At 47.8% G+C, this 22,809-nt stretch overlaps 1 protein-coding gene across 1 annotated transcript in view; it reads left to right on the forward strand.

Moving 5' to 3' along the window:
* Positions 1 to 22,809, forward strand: part of CAPN5 (calpain 5) — a 90,136-nt gene that overhangs the window by 7,752 nt on the left and 59,575 nt on the right. The window contains exon 2 of the mRNA XM_082219336.1: positions 17,699 to 17,875. Within this exon, the coding sequence (XP_082075462.1) occupies positions 17,714 to 17,875 (162 nt within the window). The 5' untranslated portion in view covers positions 17,699 to 17,713. The remainder of the gene's footprint in view (positions 1 to 17,698; positions 17,876 to 22,809) is intronic.

Raw genomic sequence — 22,809 nt, forward strand, 5'->3', positions numbered from 1 at the left:
AACTTGGTTGACTTCCTCAAATCCCTCCCTTCTTAGTTTCCTTGTAATTAAAAGTAACAGCTTTCCAATATCATTATTAAACTAAAACAATTTCCAATTATAGTCCACCTTATTCACTTTTCTTAACATTCTAAATCCCATTTATTTAATTATAACTTAGTTTAATCCTAGGCCTATTTGTTTCTTTCAAGTAATTTCTAATTTTTTATATTACAATATTTATTCAAATAGTCCTTAAATTTCCTCCGGTCCTCGTGAAACTCCTCTTCTTTCTGGTCGCGGATTCTTCCAGGCAGGTCAGCTAGCTCCGAAAAGCCCATCATCTTCATCTGCCAATCTTCCACTGTTGGTAGTTCTTGTGTTTTCCAATTTTTGGCAAGTAATATTCGGGCGGCCGTTGTGGCATACAAAAATAATTTAACATCTTTCTTGGGCAATTCCAAACCTATTATTCCAAGAAGAAAGGCCTCTGGTTTCTTAATAAATGTATATTTCAACATTTTTTTCAGTTCATTATAAATCTTTTCCCAGAAGTCTTTCTGCTTCTGATTTTAATTCACAAAACACTGGCATGCCGTATAGTTATCTTGGTGGCATGGGGGGGGGAGAGAAAGAAATTCAGATCAGCACCTTTTAGGGTGGTGGCCTACGACTCCGCTCCTCCTTTGCTGAATTTGCATGCGAAAGAAGCATCCTTTGTAGCCAATGCATCACGGGCTCTCTGTGTGTGGTGTCCACGACAGTTTTGTCCCTTTGTGGATGTGCTCCTTGGCCCCCAAAAGTGGGCAACCTCACTGCTAAAGTCGTTTTCCGCCTGCGCCAAGGTGGAAAAGCTGGCGATTTCATGGATGTATTATGCGCTTAACAGCTTTGCTATGCCGGAGGTGGTTATTAGAAAAACTATTCTGCCTCTAACTTTCAAACTTTCTGAATTGTTATTGTTATTATTCTTATTTTACCTCTGTTCAGACTGGAAGAGACGGTGGTTGTCCAATTCTGGCATCCAGTGAAAAGGGATTGTGTTGAATGTAGCAGAAGCCAAGGCAGTGCAAGAAGGAAATGCAAACAGTCCCTTCACTGTTGGTTAAACCACCGAGCCTAGGACTTGCCGATCAGAAGGTCGGCGGTTTGAATCCCCGTGACGGGGTGAGCTCCCGTTGCTCAGTCCCTGCTCCTGCCAACCTAGCAGTTCAAAAGCACAAAGTGCAAGTAGATAAATAGGTACCACTCCGGCGGGAAGGTAAACAGCGTTTCCGTGCGCTGCTCTGGTTCGCCAGAAGCGGCTTAGTCATGCTGGCCACATGACCCGGAAGTTGTACTCTGGCTCCCTTGGCCAATAAAGCGAGATGAGCGCCGCAACCCCAGAGTTGGTCACGACTGGACCTAATGGTCAGGGGTCCCTTCACCTTTTATATATATATTTATTGATTTTTTAACATATCAGTTCCAACAGTCATACAACATATCTTCTCTTCTTATACAATATTTTAGACTTCCGTCAATACCTCTGATGATTTTCTGTTCTTTATCACTTATTCTGCATTTCTTAATTTCTATATTACATTTAATTATCCTGAACTAATAATTCTCTTCATAGTCTTTCTTGCAGTATTTCAAATAATCCACCTTACAAAACTTCTAGCAGTCCTACTAGCGTAATCTGTTCATCACAATTACTTTTCAGATAGTTCATATATTTACTCCAGTCTTCTAAGAATCTCTGATCGCAAACAGTCCCTTCCTTGGAGGTTTTTAAACGCAGAGGTCACATTGCCACCTGTCATTCGTGATCTAGCTGGGATGCCTGCATTGCAGGGGGCTAGACTACCATATTTTTCGCACCATAGGGCGCACAGGACCATAGGGCGCACCCAGTTTTTAGGGGGGGAATTCAAGAAAAAATATCTCCCCCCCCCAGCCCCAAAGAGCAGTGTATAGGCTGCGCACAACCTCTCCCTGCCGGAGGGGTTGCGTGCAGCTATGGAACAAGCCGAGGCAGCGAGCGGGATGGATCCCACTCACTGTTTTGGATTCCCCTTTAGCCCCATGCAGCCTCTCCTTGCTGGGAGACGCTGCGCAGGGCTTTCCTGGCTTTACTGGGAGGTGGGGGGATTCCCTCACCTCTCCCAAAAGCCCACAGAAGCCGCGCAACCCCTTTAAAGAGATCGCAGCTTCTCCTGCCTTTTGTGGGAGGTGGGGGAATCCCCCCACCTTTTTCTGGGAGGTGGGGGGATTCCCCCACCTCCCACAAAACTGGCAGAAGCCGCGCGCACTTTAAAAGGGCTGCACGGCTTCTCCTGGCTTTCCTGGGAGGTGGGGGGATTCCCTCACCTCTCGCAAAAGCCCGCAGAAGCCGCGCAACCCCTTTAAAGAGATCGCGGCTTTTCCTGGCTTTTCTGGGAGGTGGGAGAAGGGACTGATGCCATCAGTCAGTCCCTTCTCCCTCCTGTGGAAAAGCCCACAAGAGCGCACGGAGCTTGTGTGCGGCTCTTGGGGGCTTTTCCCCCCTGCCTCCCCCCTGCATTCGTTCCATAGGACGCACACACATTTTCCCTTGCTTTTTAGGAGGGAAAAAGTGCGTCCTATGGTGCGAAAAATACGGTAGATGGCTGTAGGGGTCCCTTCCAACTCCACAGTCCTGTGATTCTTGAGGTGATAACTTCCTGAGACATTTCATGGGCACTATGCGGTTGCTGGAAATGCTGGCACCCATGGGTGCCACACCAGTGACCTCCTGGGACCCCTTGCACAAAGCAGAGTGGCTTTAGATCAGGGGTCAGCAACCTTTTTCAGCCGTGGGCCGGTCTACCGTCCCTCAGACCTTGTGAGGGGCCGGACTATATTTTGGGGGGAAAACAACGAATTCCTATGCTCCACAAATAACCCAGAGATGCATTTTAAATAAAAGGACACATTCTACCCATGTAAAAACACGCTGATTCCCGGACCGTCCGCAGGACGGATTTAGAAGGCGATTGGGCCAGAATCCGACCCCTGGGCCTTAATTTGCCCATCCCTGCTTTAGATGGCAAGAACTTTCTAGAAGCAAGGGCTGGCAATTACTGTGCTCTTGCAAGGCTGGAAATAAATGTCTGTGCTTTGCGGTTGCCAGAGTCATAAATATTCATCTCCTTCCACAATAATAAAATACAGTATGTGACCCATAGTGCTGTTTTTTAAAAACGCTTGACTTCAAGACAGATATTCTCCCCCACCCATCCCCAGTAGTTCAATCTTTTATGCAGGAAGGAAGCCTTAACTAGAGAGAAGGCTTCTTGAGTCAGTTGGAAGAGATCCTGTGTGGGTACTCTAAAATAACCCCATAGTATGGACAAATATGAACCTGTGTGTGTGTTGTAGATGGGCACTTAATATAATTAACTGGTGTTTTAAAAATCAGATTCATTTAAGCAGCAACAACTCTTCACTATATATCTAAAAAAAAATAAAAAATAGGGAAAAGTAGTATGCACCAACAGGTATAGCCAGCATTTGAAATTTGCAAGGCACATTTGCACCTGGCTATCGGCCACTTGGGACGCGGGTGGCACTGTGGGCTAAACCACAGAGCCTAGGACTTGCTGATCAGAAGGTCGGCGGTTTGAATCCCCGCAACGGAATTAGCTCCTGTTGCTCGGTCCCTGCTCCTGCCAACCTAGCAGTTTGAAAGCACGTCAGAGTGCAAGTAGATAAATAGGTACCGCTCCGGCGGGAAGGTAAACGGCGTTTCCGTGCGCTGCTCTGGTTCGCCAGAAGCGGCTTAGTCCTGCTGTCCACAGGACCCAGAAGCTGTCTGCGGACAAACGCTGGCTCCCTCGGCCAATAAAGCAAGATGAGCGCCACAACCCCAGAGTCGGTCACAACTGGACTTAATGGTCAGGGGTCCCTTTACCTTTTTATCGGCCACTTGCGATTAAGTGGTACCTGATGTCTCCACCATCTGGAGCTGCATGCCCGGGAATCCTTGGATCTTGTCTGTTTTCACACATTAAAAACACACCCTGTAGCCTTCTATCCTTGACATTTTATCTGAGCAATCAGAACGAATTTCAGGAACCAAAAAGCCTTATTGAAAAATACGACTTTTGAGCCGTCTGGTCCCAAAATGGCAACTATGCATACTGTTTTGGCGACTGTAACCCTGCCTTAAGGAGCTGTTTAGCTTGTCTTCTTCTTCTTTGGCGATCCCTCGTAGCTGAGTAAGATTGTCTTCCATAAACACAGTTTTAACAATGAGTCCATAAGTGACTGTGGAGGCCAATTCTGGATCCACACATCCTTCCACAGTGGGGACATGGGTTTCCGGGCAGGAGTTTGATCACAGTGAGGGTTTGCCAAGCGTGCCTTCCTCTTAGCACCTTTTTCCCTTTTGTCCTGAGTTTGAGTGTCTTCAAAGCCCATGACACCTTTGGTGTAAAGGCTGTTCTCCAACTGGAGAGGTCGCAGACCAGTGTTTCCCAGTTGTCAGTGTTCCTACTACATTTTTAAAGATTTGCCTTGAGAGAGTCTTTAAATCTCTTTTGTTGACCACCAGGATCACACTTTCTATTTTTAAGTTTCTTTGAGTACAGTGGTACCTCGGGTTACAGACGCTTCAGGATACATACACTTCAGGTTACACACTCCACTTACCCAGAAATAGTACCTCGGGTTAAGAACTTTGCTTCAGGATGAGAAAAGAAATTGTGTGGCGGCGGCGGCGCAGCAGCAGGTGGCCCCATTAGCTAAAGTGGTGCTTCAGGTTAAGAACAGTTTCAGGTTAACAACGGACCTCCAGAACAAATTAAGTACTTAACCTGAGGTACCACTGTAGTTGCTTTAGAACACGATAATCAGACATCCGAACGACCATGACCCAGTCCAACGAAGTTGAATTTCTAATACTGAGTATAGCTCATCAGGAAGTCTAGACAAACATGAGGTTAATTAAAGTGCACCCTTTTATTTACAAGAGTTACCCCAGTGTTCCCAGGTTGTGGCTTGTTCCACCACAGCCAGAGTGACTGACCTCTATGGCAGAAAGTTCCTTTAAAGTGAACATACTACCTTTGGCCAGGATTTAAAAAGAAAAAAGAATTGTCCAATGTCAATACATTATTGAACCATTCAGAGGAGCAAACACCTCTGGGACGGCCGACACCTTTGCCAAACAATTTTCTTATGTTGCTACTCTCCGAAAACATCACCTCTTGGGTGTGGCAGGCTTAGCTCCTGAGCTGGCTAGTGATACTTTCACAGGACCAGTAAATGATGGTTTGCTGTTTTTCTTTTTATGGCTAAACACAGAAATGTAACAGGCTTAAATCCCCAGGCGAGCTTGTTCCCAGCACAGCGATTCAGCGGCTGGGGGTGGCATGGAGAGGTTCAGTGGGCAATTTCAACCAGTTATGCAGAAAATATGAACACGGCACCTCTGTCCTGTGGAATAGGTGCCAATTTTAAAGCCCGCGGTCTAGACAGCCATTGTTTAAAAGAGGGAAAAGTCAGATGAGGGTGAGGATATTGAGAATCAGCCTAGCTTTCCTGCATCACTGGCCCAGCCGCAACGATCCAGTTTGGATGGGGCACAAAATCCTCTCCCTTCTTGAAAATGTGTGTTTTTTCATGCTATTTTGGGGCTCTGATATAGGCTGGGGAGTCCTGATTTTGTACAGTGGTACCTTGTGTTATGGAAAAATCTAGGTGCAAGGCTGCTCAGTCACCCAGCTCGTTGGGCAGAGCCCACGGGTCCCTGCAGAATAAAGGAAGGAGTCCAGCCACCAACCGGAGCAAATAGCTGTAACCAAAGTTTAATGTGCAACAGGTTCAAAGAGGAATTTTGAACCCCGAGGATGGGGTGACAAGGACTTTTTAAGTTTCCCACCATATCCCAGAATATACCGTATTTTTTGCACCATGACACTCACTTTTTTCCTCCTAGAAAGTAAAGGGAAATGTCTGTGTGTGTTATGGAGCGAATGCCTGCGGGTGGCGGGGGGGATCTGCTGCAGTCGTGAGCAGAGGATCCATGGTTCCCCTTCCTTCCCTCCTCCATGGTTACAAAGCATGGATCCACATGGATCCTCAGGATTTTTGCATTGGGTTACTCCAAACTCACTGTCAGATCACATGTCTGTGGCCACAGCATGAACCACAAAAATCATATATCCACTATTTCGTTTAGAATATTTTTTTTCTTGTTTTCCTCCTCTAAAAACTACTTGCGTGTTATGGTCTGTTGCGTGTTATAGAGCGAAAAATACGGTAGTTCGTACAGCATCATTGATACATCACTGACGTGTCACAAAAGGGGAGGGGTAGACAGGGTTTACACTGGTTTAACCTTGGCAAATATGTCCAGACAAGTCCTTGGTACAAGATTAGCATAAGCAGACATGTCAGGGCAAGACCCAGGTATAATAAGATGAGCATAGGCAAAGACCTCTGAAGTCCCACCACCCAAAGTACAAGAGAACTTCCTTTGCACGTCTGGACCCCTTGGCAAGTCTGGGGGTGGGATTAGGCTTTCCTCTGCCAACAATCAGCTCAGCAATTGTCACCTCTGGGCACTTCCTGGGGTAGGCGGTGTGTATACATGGAGGAAACTGGCAAAGGATGATTGTTAAAGCTAGGTAACTTCCCTGAGCTGCCAAGTCGAAAGGATACATTTATGCATAATATTTGTAACATTTAACAACCTTAAAGACATGCCCCCCCCCCTGGTAATTTCTATAACACTTGGTTCTCGAACTTAATCCGTTCCGGGAGTCCATTCGTCTTCCGAAACGGTTCGAAAGCCAAGGCACGGCTTCCGATTGGCTGTAGGAACTTCCTCCAGTCAAGCGGAAGCCGCGTCGGATGATTGGCTTATGGAAAATGTTCTCAAACAGGGAAGCATACTTCCGGGTTTGCAGCGTTCGGGAGCCAAAACATGCGAGTACTAAGGCATTCGAGAAGCAAGGTAAAACTGTACTTGCTCCTTTTCAAGTTTCGTTCTTGCTGGGTGAGGGAAAATCCGTGCCAGCCCTTGTCCTCAAGGTGTTTTGGACTACGATTTCCACCAGCTCCAGCCAGCCCTTCCCACTTTACATTGTGAAAGTTCTCTGCCTTGATCCTAGAATCTTAGAGTTGGAAGGGACCCCCTGGGGTCATCTAGTCCAACCCCCTGCAATGCTGGAATCTCAGGTCAAGCATCCAGGACAGATGGCCACCAAACCTCTGCTTGGAAACCTCCAAGGAAGGAGAGTCCACCACTTCCTGAGGGAGTCTGTTCCTCTCACTGTCAGAAAGATGAGGCGGGATCTCCTTCCTTATAACTTGAACCCATCGGTTCAAGTCATAGACTCTAGAGCAGGAGACAACAAGCTTGCTCCATCTTCCATATGGCAACCCTGGAGATATTCGAAGATGGTGATCGTGTCTCAGTCTCCTCTCCTAGCTCCAGGGCACAGATCTCAAGCATGAGGTCTAATTCAGAACATAAATCCGCTCCACTTCCCTGTGGGGAGGAGTTGCGGTGGACCGCGTGGCCACCCACTCCCCTCCGGGGGCGGGGCATTGCCTGGGGGATCCTGGCCACGTCAGAGCCCGGCCAGCCAATCCGCTGACGGGGGGCGTGGCCAGGACCATTTAATCAGAGGTGCGAGCTGGAGGGCTTCCTCTTTGGCTCGCTTCCTCAATCACCCTCCCTCCCTAATTTGCAGGTTTTAGGCACTGGGCTTGCTATGGACCTTGGTTGGTCGCCGTTAAGGGGCCTGGTAGGAATTTTTCCAGTCAGCAAATTGGCACTTTTGGTCACCTCATGAGAAGAGAAGACTCCCTGGAAAAGACCCTGATGTTGGGAAAGATGGAGGGCGCAAGGAGAAGGGGACGACGGAGGATGAGATGGTTGGACAGTGTTCTCGAAGCGACCAGCATGAGTTTGACCAAACTGCGGGAGGCAGTGGAAGACAGGAGTGCCTGGCGTGCTCTGGTCCTTGGGTTCACGAAGAGTCGGACACAACTAAGCAACAACAAAATTTGGTTTTCGCCTACTTCGTAGCAATCGTCACAGCCTTGTTAGGGTTGCAGTTAGGCATTGTTTGACCTTGTTATTGGGGGGAAGGTGTGGCCATCACCTGCCCCTCCAAGCTTAAGGATATTCCATTAAAGGAATCCGGGAGTGCTGATCTTGTCCGAAGCCCCGGTCGGGGGCTAGGGCCATGACACGACCCCGACGGGAAAACCAGGGGGAGCTCGAGTTGGTCTGCATTGACAGGGCTCCCCCTTCCGGTGGTTTACCCTTACCGGACTTCCTGCGCATCTGGCAGGAGTCAGATATAGTCGGGTCCATTCAGTGCCTAAGCCAATACCGCTCACATTCTGTAATCAATAAAGTTGTGGCCAAATTTGCCCCAAACCATTAACCTAGTACCCGTTTCCTTGTGTGTGTTAACTCTCAACGAGGGGGTGGCTTCGGGGTCTCGACATGCAAGAAGAGGCTGGTGGATCAGGCCCATGGCCCGTCTAGTTTAGCATCCTCTCCTCAGAGGGATTGATGATTCCTCTGGGAAGTCTGAAAGCATGACCTGAGCCCAAGAGCATTCTGTGCCCCTGTGGCTTCCAGAAACTGGTACCCAAAAGCATGACTGACCATGGAGGCAGAGCGACGCCATCAAGCCACCACTGTCTCTCATGGAAGCAAGTTCCGTAGTTTAAATGCACACTGCAGAAAGAAGTACTTGCTTTTGTTGTTGTTGTTGTTTAGTCGTTTAGTCATGTCTGACTTTTCGTGACCCCCTGGACCAGAGCACGCCAGGCACTCCTGTCTTCCACTGCCTCCCGCAGTTTGGTCAAACTCATGCTGGTAGCTTCGAGAACACTGTCCAACCATCTCGTCCTCTGTCATCCCCTTCTCCTTGTGCCCTCCATCTTTCCCAACATCAGGGTCTTTTCCAGGGAGTCTTCTCTTCTCATGAGGTGGCCAAAGTATTGGAGCCTCAGTTTCAGGATCTGTCCTTCCAGTGAGCACTCAGGGCTGATTTCCTTCAGAATGGATTGGTTTGATCTTCTTGCAGACCATGGGACTCTCAAGAGTCTCCTCCAGCACCATAATTCAAAAGCATCAATTCTTCAGCGATCAGCCTTCTTTGAAATCTTCCAACCTTTAGCTTCCTTGGATGTCCACAAGTTCTTCTGTTACAAGGTAAAGGGACCCCTGACCATTAGGTCCAGTCGTGACCGACTCTGGGGTTGTGGCGCTCATCTCGCTTTACTGGCCGAGGGAGCCGGCGTACAGCTACCGGGTCATGTGGCCAGCATGACTAAGCTGCTTCTGGTGAACCAGAGCAGCACACGGAAACGCCGTTTACCTTCCCGCCGGAGCGGTACCTATTTATCTACTTGCACTTTGACATGCTTTCGAACTGCTAGGTTGGCAGGTGCAGGGACCGAGCAACGGGAGCTCACCCCATTGCGGGGATTCGAACCGCCGACCTTCTGATCGGCAAGTCCTAGGCTCTGTGGTTTAACCCTCAGCGACACCTGCACTGAAAAACGTTGCTCTTTCCACTTTATCTATCCTCTGTGTGTCAAGTTTATTTTTTGGGAGTTTCTGCCGGGCTGAAACTTCTCGTTTTTTTCTCTGGGCACACCAATTTGCTCCGGCGTGTGTGGGAACTGCAATTGTGAGTGCCTCAAAACATTGCAACAAACCTCTGTTTTGCATCTAGCCTTAGGTTACCAGACAGTCCCCGGATTTCCAAATTAGTCCCCATACAAAATCCATTGAAGTTGAAAATAATAATAATAATAATAATAATAATAATAATAATTATTATTTATCATTTATACCCCGTCCACCTGTTATAGTGTCCCCGGATTCATTGAACAAAATCTGGTAACCTTAATCTAGCGAGTCTGTGGTGGAAGTTAGCCATTGTTTCCCAAACTCTGCTCAAAAACCAAACTAACCAAAAGCGCTACTTTAGAAGTTGGGGGAGAATTTTTCAGCTTTCCCTCAGTCTTTCCTGAGACTTATCTGATGAAGCTTATCTTTCTCCCATCACTACGAATTACGACATGTTTTTAGCAACCGAGAGGCTTTGGCTATTAGCTTCTGTGTGTATATGTGTGCTTTGCTCTGTTTGGAAACAGGGCGCCGTGAGTTTGTTCAGTGCCGTTCTTATTGATCTGGAAACACCCTGAGCTCGGGGTGTGCTCTTAAAAAAGATAACATTTCCCATGAACGAGTGGAAGAATGCAGTGACTCAGCGTGGTGGACTGTCCTGTGTTTTACAACGTGGGAGGGAAGAGGGCACACAGAGAACCTGTCCCTCTTGTGTACACTGTGAGTTTCCATCTTTGTTGACATGTGTTTGACTAGGAGGAGGGAATGGGGATCCTCCAGGCAGTCTCTGCTTTTCTGCAGATCGGAACGGCAATATTTGCAGCCGGGGCTGGGCAAATTAACAAATAAATGATTGGAATCTCCCTCCCGACACTTCCTTATGGCGTAAAGAAATACAGTGGTACCTCGCGTTAAGTACTTAATTCGTTCCGGAGGTCTGTTCTTAACCTGAAGCACTACTTTAGCTAATGGGGCCTCCCACTGCCACCACACCACTGGAGCACGATTTCTGTTCTCATTCTGAAGCAAAGTTCTTAACCTGAAGCACTATTTCTGGGTTAGTGGAGTCTGTAACCTGAAGTGTATGTAAGCTGAGGTACCACCATACAAGCCTACTGTGGAGAGAAAGGGTGAGATGTGGGGCTTGTTAGCTGTGAGCTAAATTCATGTAGCAAATACTAATACCAATAATCTTTTTTCATGTTTATATGCTTAATTTGGATTCAGTCTAGAGTCATATTCTAGCCATTCTCTCTTTTTTTGTATATAATTTTTGTGAAATTTTCTGTTTTTCAATTTAAAATGCAAATTTTTACATCCTTAAGATATCAGTGACTTCCCTTCTTCAACAGTGGTACCTCTGGTTAAGAACTTAATTCGTTCCGGAGGTCCGTTCTTAACCTGAAACTGTTCTTAACCTGAGGTACCACTTTAGCTAATGGGGCCTCCCGCTGCCACCACGCGATTTCTGTTCTCATCCTGAAGCAAAGTTCTTAACCTGAGGTACTATTTCTGGGTTAGCGGAGTCTGTAACCTGAAGCATCTGTAACCCGAGGTACCACTGTAGTTGCTTTGGAAGACGATCATCAGGCATCCGCACAACATGACTAGTCCAGCGAAGTTGATGTTGAAGAATCATTGCTTCGACACTGGTGATCATTAATGAGCGACTCCAGCATCTCTGAGTAGGCTATGTCTACCCACTATTTAACAGTACTATTTCTGGGTTAGCGGAGTCTGTAACCTGAAGCATCTGTAACCTGAAGCGTCTGTAACATGAGGTACCACTGTATTTCCATGGTTCATTTTATATATCACCAATCCCTGCATATTTTACAAAAACCGTACCATTCAGTATTCCATCATTGCATCCATCAAAACTTGTTCACACTGTTGAATTTACCTTGATGCTGCCAGTGTTTTCAGCCGTACACAATTATTTCCCATGTACTCAATAAACGGTTTCCAATCTTCTTTAAACATACTTGTTCTTGTTCTCTTATCTTATATGTTAAGCTTGCGAGTTGGGCATATGGCTATTCTCTACCCTTCACTGTTGGACAGAGTCTGCCTCTGAATACCAGTTGCCTGGGAATTGTGGTTGGGGAGACGGCTGCTTTGTTCAGCTCCTGCTTTTGGGGTTTTCACAGGGATCTGGAGGACCAGTATGAGAACAGGGTGCTGGGCTGGGGAGGCCATTGGCCGGATCCAGTACAGCCAGCTCCCCTAATGTCCTCGTGATCTAAACATACTCTGGGGTTGCGGCGCTCATCTCGCTTTACTGGCTGAGGGAGCCGGCGTACAGCTTCTGGGTCATGTGGCCAGCATGACTAAGCCGCTTCTGGCGAACCAGAGCAGCACACGGAAACGGCGTTTACCTTCCCGCTGGAACGGTACTTATTGATCTACTTGAACTTCGAACTGCTAGGATGGCAGGAGCAGGGACCGAGCAACGGGAGCTCACCCTGTTGCGGGGATTCAAACCGCCAACCTTCTGATCGGCAAGTCCTAGGCTCTGTGGTTTGACCCACAGCACCAGCCGCGTCCCAGTGCTTGGGCTTATTCACCTGCAAATTCCAGCTGCTGTTTTCTGCGGCCACCATTGTAGGTCAATGGCCTTCCATAGAAGCAAAAGTTTCCCAAGCCCTGAAACCTTGAGAAATGGAGAAGACGCTGGAGGCCTCATTACTTGAGTGCATAAAGACTCCTTCTTGCTCAATATTCTGTGGTAGGCAGGCAGTGTGGCCATCGAGGTTCCTCTTGGGGAATGTGTTCATTTATTTTTCTTCCGCCGTGAGCTTGTACTGCTGTGATGAGTGCAAGTGCAAAAATGTATACTCTTTTATTTTTGCAAATTGGGGATTCTGCTCTGGCAGTTGCAGTATTCACATGACCGGGAGCCTGAATAAAATATCTGGCCAAGGTTTTAAACTTTCCAGTTGTAACAATCTGCATTCACTTAAACTGTTGCACTGGGCTTCAGAAGCAGCCAGCGGTTTTATCCGAGGCTTCGGCGCAAACATTTATGCTGTTCTCTTGGGCCTGTTATGAACCTTTTTGGATTAGCTGGCTGGGGCTTGCACAGTCTCTCGAATTTGCAATTCATGCCCCCCTCCCACCCCTGCTTTGTGAAGCAGAAAGACATACAATGAGGACTTTTCATGTCTGGAAATGGAAGGCTGATGAAAACTGCAGCTTATTTCTATGGAAATGAATAGAAAAATGAATAACTTTCATAGTCCTCCATATAACCAATTCTTTTATATTTAGAGGGCATCAAATTCTTAAGGCAGGATATTCGCAGAAGACAGTAGGCTGCTTTGCTTCAAATTAATATGAGATTCCTTGCAAAACCCCTCGCTTTGTTGTCCTGAGTCGACCCCCAAACCTCCTCGGGTATCAATTCTTACTTTTCTCCACCTAGGCTCATGCCTGTATCCTGACTGCTTGATACCACTTTGTGCTTCAAAACGGGGCGCAATTTTTTATTCTTGCACCAGAGCCTTGCAAGTTGCAGGTGGACTGTCAGTGTCATTCCAGTCTGGGTGATTTTTAAGGTGCTGGACAGATTGCACAGTCCAAATTCATTGGTTATTTGGCCAAATTAACATTAACAAGAAAGAAAAGCAGAAAATGCACAATGGGGGGGGGACCCAATATTAACTACCATATTTTTTGCTCCATAAGACTCACTTTTCCCCTCCTAAAAAGTAAGGAGAAATGTGTGTGTGTCTTATGGAGCGAATGCAGGCTGCGCAGCTATCCCAGAAGCCAGAACAGCAAAAGGGATCGCTGCTTTCACTGCACAGTGATCCCTCTTGCTGTTCAGGCTTCTGGGATTCAGAATATTTTTTTCTTGTTTTCCTCCTCCAAAAACTAGGTGCGTCTTATGGTCTGGTGTGTCTTATAGAGCGAAAAATACGGTATATAGTTTGGAAAGCTGTATGTTTGGGCAGAATCCATCAGTGGAAACCTTGCGCAAGAGGAATAACACTGTTTTGGGTGGAAGATGGACTGCAGCAGAACAGAAACAGTGCTGCTTGAGATTAATGTTGGATAGAATGGAGAACAATACTTTCTTATATCCTAAATGTGGGTACCCCATGGTTTTGCCCTCTGTGAGGATGAGCTAAAGTGAAGCTGGTTCTTTCTTAGCAGCTACAGGATCTGCTCAGGAGTGCTAAGCCTAGTGAGCACAGCACTTGTTCCTGGTAGATCTTGCCCCTATGAGGCAGCTGCAGAGGCTGAAGGTCCCAAACTTCCCACAGCTCCCTAAGTCTCCTCCCACCCCGCAGGTCCTTTTGAGACTATGCCTGCTTGCAGCCAACCTCTCCTCCTCCCTCTTCATACCTCTCCTGGTCCCGGGAGACCAAGGGTGAAGGGAGCTTGTTGCAGCAGGAGGGGGAGACTTCCTGGCGTCTTCACCGGCCTGACTTATCTCTGCCTCTTGGCCCTCCTCCTCTCCAGCCTCTGCTTCTCTCTCTGCTTCTAGACTTCTCTCTGCCACAGACTCACCCCGCTCACTAAACCCTGTTCATTCTTCAGCTTCCGCACATCCTTCTCTCAATCTTCTCCCTCTGACCACTCAGCGTGGTCCCACCACCACTCCCCAGGCCCTGGGCCTTTCCTCCTTGGGGGGTTTCCCAGCTGGTGCCTCCCACCATCCCTCCGTGTCCAAGCCAGCCCGTGACACCCTCTGTGCTCCCAAAGCCATTTTCTGCCCCTCGCAAGGTGAAGGATGTTGCCCCATCACCAGTTTGGGAACAAGATCAGTTGTCAGATTGGTCGCCTTCTGTCTCCAGGGCGGCTGACTACCAGCTCCATCTGATACACAGGCTGAGACCCTCCCTGCCTGCGGACTGTCTCGCCAGAGTGGTGCATGCTCTGGTTATCTCCCGCTTGCACTACTGCAATGCGTTCGACATGGGGCTACCATTGAAGGTGACCTAGAAACTTCATCTAATCCAGATTGCGGCATCTAGACGGGTGACTGGGAGCAGCTGCCGAGACCACATAACACTGGTCCTGAAAGACCTACATTGGCTCCCAGTACGTTTCCGAGCACAATTCAAAGTGTTGGTGCTGACCTTGGAAGCCCTAAACAGCTTCGGCCCAGTAGACCTGAAGGAACTACTGGGGGGGGGTTGGACTAGATGACCCTAGGGTCCCTTCCAACTCTACAATTCAACAATATTCTACAATACAAACAGCCTCGGCCCAGTATCCCCAAAGGAGCGCCTTCACCCCCATCGTTCAGCCCGGACACTGAGATCCAGTTCCGAGGGCCTTCTGGTGGTTCCCTCCCTGCGAGAAGTGAGGCTATAGGGAACCAGGCAGAGGGCCTTTTTGGTAGCGGTGCCTGCCCTGTGGAATGTCCCCCCATAAGATGTCAAGGAAATAAACAACTATCTGACTTCTAGAAGACATCTGAAGGCAGCTCTGTTTAGGGAAGTTTTTAATGTTTGATGTTTTATTGCTTTATTATTATTATTATTATTATTAATAATAATAATATTCTGTTGGGAGCTGCTCAGAGTGCCTGGGGAAACCCAGACAGATGGGTGGGGTACAAATTTATTATTATTATTATTATTATTATTATTATTATTATTATTATTATTATTGTTATTATTGTTAGAATGAGGGGAGGGGACCATTTTCCCCATTGCCTCGGCCAGCAAAATTTCAGGGTCACACCAACCGTTTGAACTGGAAGTGACGCCTTTGCGTTGTGCATGCAAAAAAGCAGCAGCAGCAGCACCAACAACAGGAGGTCAAACAGAGCCTCGACTTTTTGGTCATACTGATGGAGAAATCACAGGTCTTCCGATTTCCTCTGGGCTGAGTAAAGCCATTTCTGTCTCTGCAAATTCCAGCTGCTCTTGAGAGAAAGTAATTAATCAGGAAGTCCTTGGCTCGGATCCAGGAGGCCTTTTTAATTAAAAGGGGGGGGGAGAGCAGCTTGTTCAAGAAGCGCTGCTAAATCTTAGTGTCATCCGTGCAGAGTAGAATATCTACATCTGTGGGGCACAGAGTGGCATTTCTCTCTTTTCAGCGGGACTTGCCAACATCTGGCATTTTTGCCTCTTTGCACCGAAGGCTCTTGTATCTGTGTAAAAACAAGCCTCCTCCCGATTTTGACTCTGGTCTCACTCACCAGAGGTATGTGGCCCTCCAAATATTATTCAGAGAGGAACGTAGGCTTTCTCCATCCCTGCTCTAGCGTTAGTGAGTCATTGAAGTGTCTAAGAAACCCTTTGCAGTGCCTGTCAGTGTGGGAAATGGGATGAAACAGCCCTCTGCGCTTACGCAGAGGCAGAGTCAATATTGCTGTGCCTCCGGGAAAATCCATTTACGTGTTTGGCACTGGTTTGGAGTGAATCGGACAATGTCGGGTTTTGGAGGGATACCCATGGCCCCCAGTTTGAGGATCAAGAACTCAGTTTGTTGGCAGAGGTTTAAAGACTGTCTCAAGGCAAATCTTAAAAAATGTAGTACGATGGTACCTCTGGATGCAGACAGGATCCGTTCCGGAGGCCCGTTCGCATCCTGAGTAGAATGCAACCCACGACTGCGTGGGTCGCGATTCGCTGCGTCTGCGCATGCGTGTGATGTCATTTTGAGCATCTGTGCATGCGCAAGTGGCGAAACCCGGAAGTGACACGTTCCGTTACTTCTGGGTTGCCGCGGAGCGTAACCTGAAAATGCAAGGTATGACTGTACAGTGGTACCTCGGGTTACAGACGCTTCAGGTTACAGACTCTGCTAACCCAGAAATAGTAGCTTGGGTTAAGAACTTTGCTTCAGGATGAGAACAGAAATCGTGCTCCGGTGGCGCGGCAGCAGGAGGACGCCCCATTAGCTAAAGTGGTGCTTCAGGATGAGAACAGTTTCAGGTTAAGAACGGACCTCCGGAACGAATTAAGTTCTTAACCTGAGGTACCACTGTATAAACACTGACAACTGGGAAACACTGGCCTGCGAGCGCTCCAGTTGGAGAACAGCCTTTCCCAAAGGTGTCATGGGCTTTGAAGACACTCGAACTCAGGATGCAAGGGAGAAACGTGCTAAGAGGAAGGCACGCCTTCTCTTGGAGGCCCCCCAAAAAAAATTTAAAGGGAAAAACAACAACTGGGTGTACATTTCTAAAATACAAATAAAATGAAACCTACATCCAGCAACAGTATTTTTCGTTGTGTAGGTTCCTTTGATGGAAGTGATGGGCCCCCAATAACTTTAAGTTAGAGCTTAATAATAATTTCACTATTAATATAGTAAAGGTAAAGGTACTCCTTCCCCTAATGGGCCAGTCGTGTCCGACTCTAGGGTTGTGCGCCCATCTCACTTAAGAGGCCGGGGGCCAGCGCTGTCCGGAGACACTTCCGGGTCACGTGGCCAGCGTGACTAAGCCACTTCTGGTGAACCAGAGCAGCACAGAGAAACGCTGTTTACCTTTCCACTGGAGTGGTACCTGTTTATCTACTTGCACTTTGATGTGCTTTCAAACTGCTAGGTTGGCAGGAGCAGGGACCGAGCAACGGAAGCTCACCCCGTCGCGGGGATTTGAACCGCCAACCTTCTGATTGGCAAGTCCTAGGCTCTGTGGTTTAACCCACAGCACCACCCGCGTCCCTTCAATAGCAATAGCTTAGGGCAGTGTTTCCCAACCGGTGTTCCGCGGCACACTAGTGTGCCACGAGACGTTGCCTGGTGTGCCGTGGGAGGGAGGCGGGCGAGTCGGGCGGCGAGAGGCGGGGCGGCGGCGGCGAGGAGAGGCCGCCCAGCGCGGGGCTCTCGCCGTCTGCCTGCCTGGCTGCCTGCGTGGTGCCGACGTCACAGGGCTGTAACGTGCCCCACATAGGCACACGCGGGGCGGCGAGCGAGTGAGCTCCCACATCCCATCGCCGCTCGCTTCGGCCGGCCTACTGGGCTGTCGCAGGCGGAAGGCTTGCGCATGCACGAGGTTTTCGCGCCTTCCTCCTCCCGGGGCCTTGAGAGCGCGGTGTGCCTTTGCCCAAAAAAGGTTGGGAAACACTGGCTTAGGGCCTCATCAAACCTAAATCTGGCCCTGCCCGTCTCTCACGTGGTACCCCTCTTCCTTCTGTCCTGCAGAGGCTGCCGGGAACAATGTTCTCGTCCGTAAAGCCATATGAGAACCAGCGCTATGCTGCCTTGAAGAAAGACTGCCAAAGGAGGAAAATCCTCTTTGAGGACCCCTTGTTCCCGGCCAACGACGACTCCCTCTTCTACAAGTCGCGAATTCAAGGTGTGCAATGGAAACGGCCAAAGGTAAGGCAAAGCTTTGCGGGGATGCTTTTAAAAGGAAATGGGTATAACATTGAATATGATGCTTGGGTGAAATTGTGGGATGAAGGCTTAAAATTTACGGTGTGTACTACTTTGAAAATGATGTACCGCTGGTATTTAACACCTGTCAAGCTAGCAAAAATGTACAGAATGAGTGTAAAGTGAAGGATGGAGATTTCTACCACACGTGGTGGGCATGTGAGAAAATGGAAAAATTACCCACAAAAGAAGAATGGAGGATGAAATTGATGGACTGTGCAGAATTGGATAAACTAACCGGAAGAATTCGAAACCTGCGGGACCAGAGATTCACAGAAGACTGGAGTAAATTTACGGACTATTTGAAAAGTAATTGTGATGACCAGATTACATTTGTAGGTTTGCAAGAGGTTTTGTGAGGTAAATTATTTGAATTATTGCAAAAATGGTTAAAGAGGTGGATTGTGAGTTAAGATAATTAAAGGCAATAGGAATTTAAGAAATGCAGAAGAAATGATAAAAATGGTGAATCATCAGAGGTGCTGATGGAAGTCCAAAAAGACTGTATAAGATGTGAAGTTCTGTGGAATGTATAATAATTGGTATGTTGAAAATAATAAAAAATTATACATATATATAAAAAAGAGTCTGTGTGCAAGAGATACGGTAATACTCTGGGCGCTCCTGCTTAGTGGGCCTGATCCTTACCTCCCTTACTCCTCGTGGGAGAGGTTTGGCATGTTGGTCCCCTGGCATTGCAGCAACATCAGGCGACGACGGTGGGGACTTCCAAGCTGCCGCCTTCAAAGCTGGTGCAAAGCCATAAAGGCCAACATAGAATCCTAGAATCCTAGAGTTGGAAGAGACCACAAGGGCCATCGAGTCCAACCCCCTGCCAAGCAGGAAACACCATCAGAGCACTCCTGACATATGGTTGTCAAGCCTCTGCTTAAAGACCTCCAAAGTAGGAGACTCCACCACACTCCTTGGCAGCAAATTCCACTGTCAAACAGCTCTTACTGTCAGGAAGTTCTTCCTAATGTTTAGGTGAAATCTTCTTTCTTGTAGTTTGGATCCATTGCTCCGTGTCCGCTTCTCTGGAGCAGCAGAAAACAACCTTTCTCCCTCCTCTATGTGACATCCTTTTCTATATTTGAACATGGCTATCATATCACCCCTTAACCTCCTCTTCTCCAGGCTAAACATGCCCAGCTCCCTTAGCCGTTCCTCATAAGGCATCGTTTCCAGACCTTTGACCATTTTGGTTGCCCTCCTCTGGACACGTTCCAGTTTGTCAGTGTCCTTCTTGAACTGTGGTGCCCAGAACTGGACACAGTACTCCAGGTGAGGTCTGACCAGAGCAGAATACAGTGGCACTATTACTTCCCTTGATCTAGATGCTATACTCCTATTGATGAGGCCCAGAATTGCATTGGCTTTTTTAGCTGCCGCGTCACACTGTTGGCTCATGTCAAGTTTGTGGTCAACCAAGACTCCTAGATCCTTTTCACATGTACTGCTCTCAAGCCAGGTGTCACCCATCTTGTATTTGTGCCTCTCATTTTTTTTGCCCAAGTGCAATACTTTACATTTCTCCCTGTTAAAATTCATCTGGTTTGTTTTGGCCCAGTTCTCTAATCTGTCAAGGTCGTTTTGAAGTGTGATCCTGTCCTCTGGGGTGTTAGCCACCCCTCCCAGTTTGGTGTCATCTGCAAATTTGATCAGGATGCCCTTGAGTCCATCATCCAAGTCGTTGATAAAGATGTTGAATAAGACAGGGCCCAAGACAGAACATGGCAGATAATTTGTCAGAAAGGTACAGTGGCCTCTGCAGTCAGTGTTAGAAACTCAGGTGTATAATCTAATCGCCAAATGGCTCCTTAAAACTAGGCTGCGGTCACCACAATGTCTAGAGGGTGGCATGGAATTATTTTATTTTATTTTATTTTATTTATTTTATTATTATTATTATTATTATTTAATTCCATTTCTATACTGCTTAATATAAATAATAATATAATAATAATATAAATATAGTACCTCACGTTACGGAACCCTCTGGTTATATATAAACTTCAGGATGCGAACGCAGCAAACCCGGAAATATTTTTTTGGGTTTCGCCACACGTGCATGCGCAGAACAGGCACCTCCAGTTGCAAATTCCTCGGGATCCGTCTGGAGCTCCGGAATGGATCCCACAACCGGAGCTACCATTGTATAAATATGAATATATTATTTATACCCCACCCATTTGGCTGGGTTTCCCCAGCCACTCTGGGCAGCTCCCAACAGAATATTAAAAACATGATAAAACATCAAACGTTAAAACCTTCCTAGTTCAGACCCCTACGGTAGCTTTAGGCAAGCCGTCGTTCTTTTGACCTCAGTCTTGCCACCTGCAGTATGGGGTGGCAGCACTGACCAAGCATGGACGGCTGGTTGGACGTATTACTGACAACACATATGAATGTCTTCTGCCGTTTTGCTGTGTGCTATAGGGTTCTTCAGCCATCTTGCCTCTCCACCACATGGATATGATGATGGATCCTGACCATAGGGCAGCCTCCCTTAACCTGGCTAGGTATTTTGGAATACAGCTGATGGGAATTGTAGTCCCTAATATCTGCAGGGTAAAGGTAAAGTGACCCCTGACCATTAGGTCCAGTCGTGGCCGACTCTGGGGTTGTGGCGCTCATCTCGCTTTATTGGCCGAGGGAGCCGGCGTACAACTTCATGATCACGTGGCCAGCATGACGAAGCCGCTTCTGGCGAACCAGAGCAGCGCACGGAAACGCCGTTTACCTTCCCGCCGGAGCGGTACCTATTTATCTACTTGCACTTTTAGCATGCTTTCGAACTGCTAGGTTGGCAGGAGCTGGAACCGAGCAACAGGAGCTCACCCCATCACGGGGATTTGAACCGCCGACCTTCTGATCGGCAAGTCCTAGGCTCTGTGGTTTAACCCACAGCACCACCCGCGTCCCTTAATATCTCCAGGGTACCAAGCGGGAAAAGATTGCTTCTCCAGGCAGTCTCTTAGGCCTAATAGCGAAACAGTACAAAACAATTGCTCACATTACGTTTTCCTAGGATGGGTCATTTTGGCACCAATTGGGTGTCTCTAAATGAGCTTAGTGTGTTAATTTGATTTCTGAATTGATGTGCTTTCCGGCAAACTGCATAAACGTGCATTTCTCAAGAGAGACGCTCTTTCCTTCCTCCTCCCCCTCCTGTTGCCTCAGCTGCAAAATTCGCCCAGACGAACAAAGCACTTAAATCTCAAGAAGGACAAGGCAATAATTGTCTGCTTTGGTCAAGGATGGGAGAGGGAGCATGGAGGGAAGTGGAAGCTGGAGCAGATGGAGTCACTTTTGCCTCATTGCTGACTGGTGCGTCAGAGCGTTTCCCATGGCTGTGAAGAAACCCTTTTTCTTCTCTCAAGGATGGTTTTCGTTTCGGAGTTCCCCCCCGCCGTTGGGGCTCCCCGTGCCACTGTGGACGTTGCCAGAGTCTTGGAAAGGGTTCAGAGAGAGAGCCATAGCAAAAGAGAGGCCAAGGACTGCCTCCTGGTATTCGGGACTACATCTCCCATCATCCACAGCTGGCAGAACTGACCGATGGGAGTTGTAGTACAGAAACCTGTTCCCCAGTGTTGATGTGGGGAGCTGCTGGCCAAGAAGAGAAAAATAAACGAGGAGATAAAAAGCGCTACGTGTCAGGGCCTTTTTCAACCTGTGGGTCCCCAGATGTTGTTGAACTACAACTCCCATCACCCCTAGCTAGCAAGGTCAGAGCTCAGGGATGATGGGAGTTGTAGTCCAACAACATCTGGGGAACCACAGGTTGAGAACTGCTGTTTAGGCCAAAGAAAAGACGATTATTATTGGAGGTGGGGCAAGATGAAAAATGACGACAGTTCTGAAATATTAAGGATATCTGGGAAGGCAGGAGGGCAAAATGAAGCCAAATTTCTTAGGACAACGTGGCCCCCTGTCTTTTTCGCAACATGTTGAAGAAGCTTAGGAACGTGTGGCGCTTTAACTCCCTCACGGCTCTGTGAGGTAGATCACGCCAAGAGACAGTGACCAACGGCAAGGTGATTTTTGAACCCGGTTTTCCAAGTCTCTGGGCTACTCACTGCACTGTAAGGGCTAGGATAATTTGTGGCATCTCTGGGGCTATGGATGTTTTGCTTTCAGAAACTGGCACGCAGGAGCAGAGCGCCTCTGGGCATGTGTTGAGACTGGGAAGGCAGCGCACTCCTGCTGAGGTTCCCCCGTCACTGGTATTGAGAAAGATGAGAAACAGAGGCCGCTGTGAGAACACGCCTCTGGAGTAGATTAGCCACCACAGACTGTTCTTAAAATGCAAAAAAAGAGGGGGGGATAAAGATGAACAGAATCACGAGGTTTCGCGGCAAAAAGACCATTAGCAGAAGCCTTCTTCGTGCAGTATCTTCAACGGGATCACTGAATTTTTCGAGCTCATACCAGCACTTTGATAAAGGAAAGCTGCTTCCAGCGATAGTTCTGAACATATCGTTAAAGTAGCGTGTTTTCCGCTCCACCATTGATAACACTGGCGTTGATAACAGTGGCAAGCGCCTTTCTCTCTTAACCTCTTTAATTAATCTTCCAGGGTCAGTTGTGCAGTGCGAGGTCTCTCAACGAAAGGACATGAACTGCTTTTAGTCGTTCCTAGGAAATCTCTCCCCCCTCCCCGCACCTCCCATAGCTTTGAAAAGCTTGCACAATGACAAATGTCCTTAGCTCTTCCCCTCAGGGCGAAAGCAAGCGTTTTTTGTTGTTGTTGTTTTGGTCAGCCGAGGTTCTGAGAATTGTGCAGGTTCTACGTTCTCAGGTATGTTGGAGATCCCGTTTGACCTGCAGCAGAAGGAGTGGGCAGAATCAACTGGCCTTGTGGGAGCTACATGCCA

Source organism: Podarcis vaucheri (genome assembly GCF_965113315.1).
Source record: "Podarcis vaucheri genome assembly, chromosome: 4".
Classification (NCBI taxonomy): Eukaryota; Metazoa; Chordata; class Lepidosauria; order Squamata; family Lacertidae; genus Podarcis; species Podarcis vaucheri.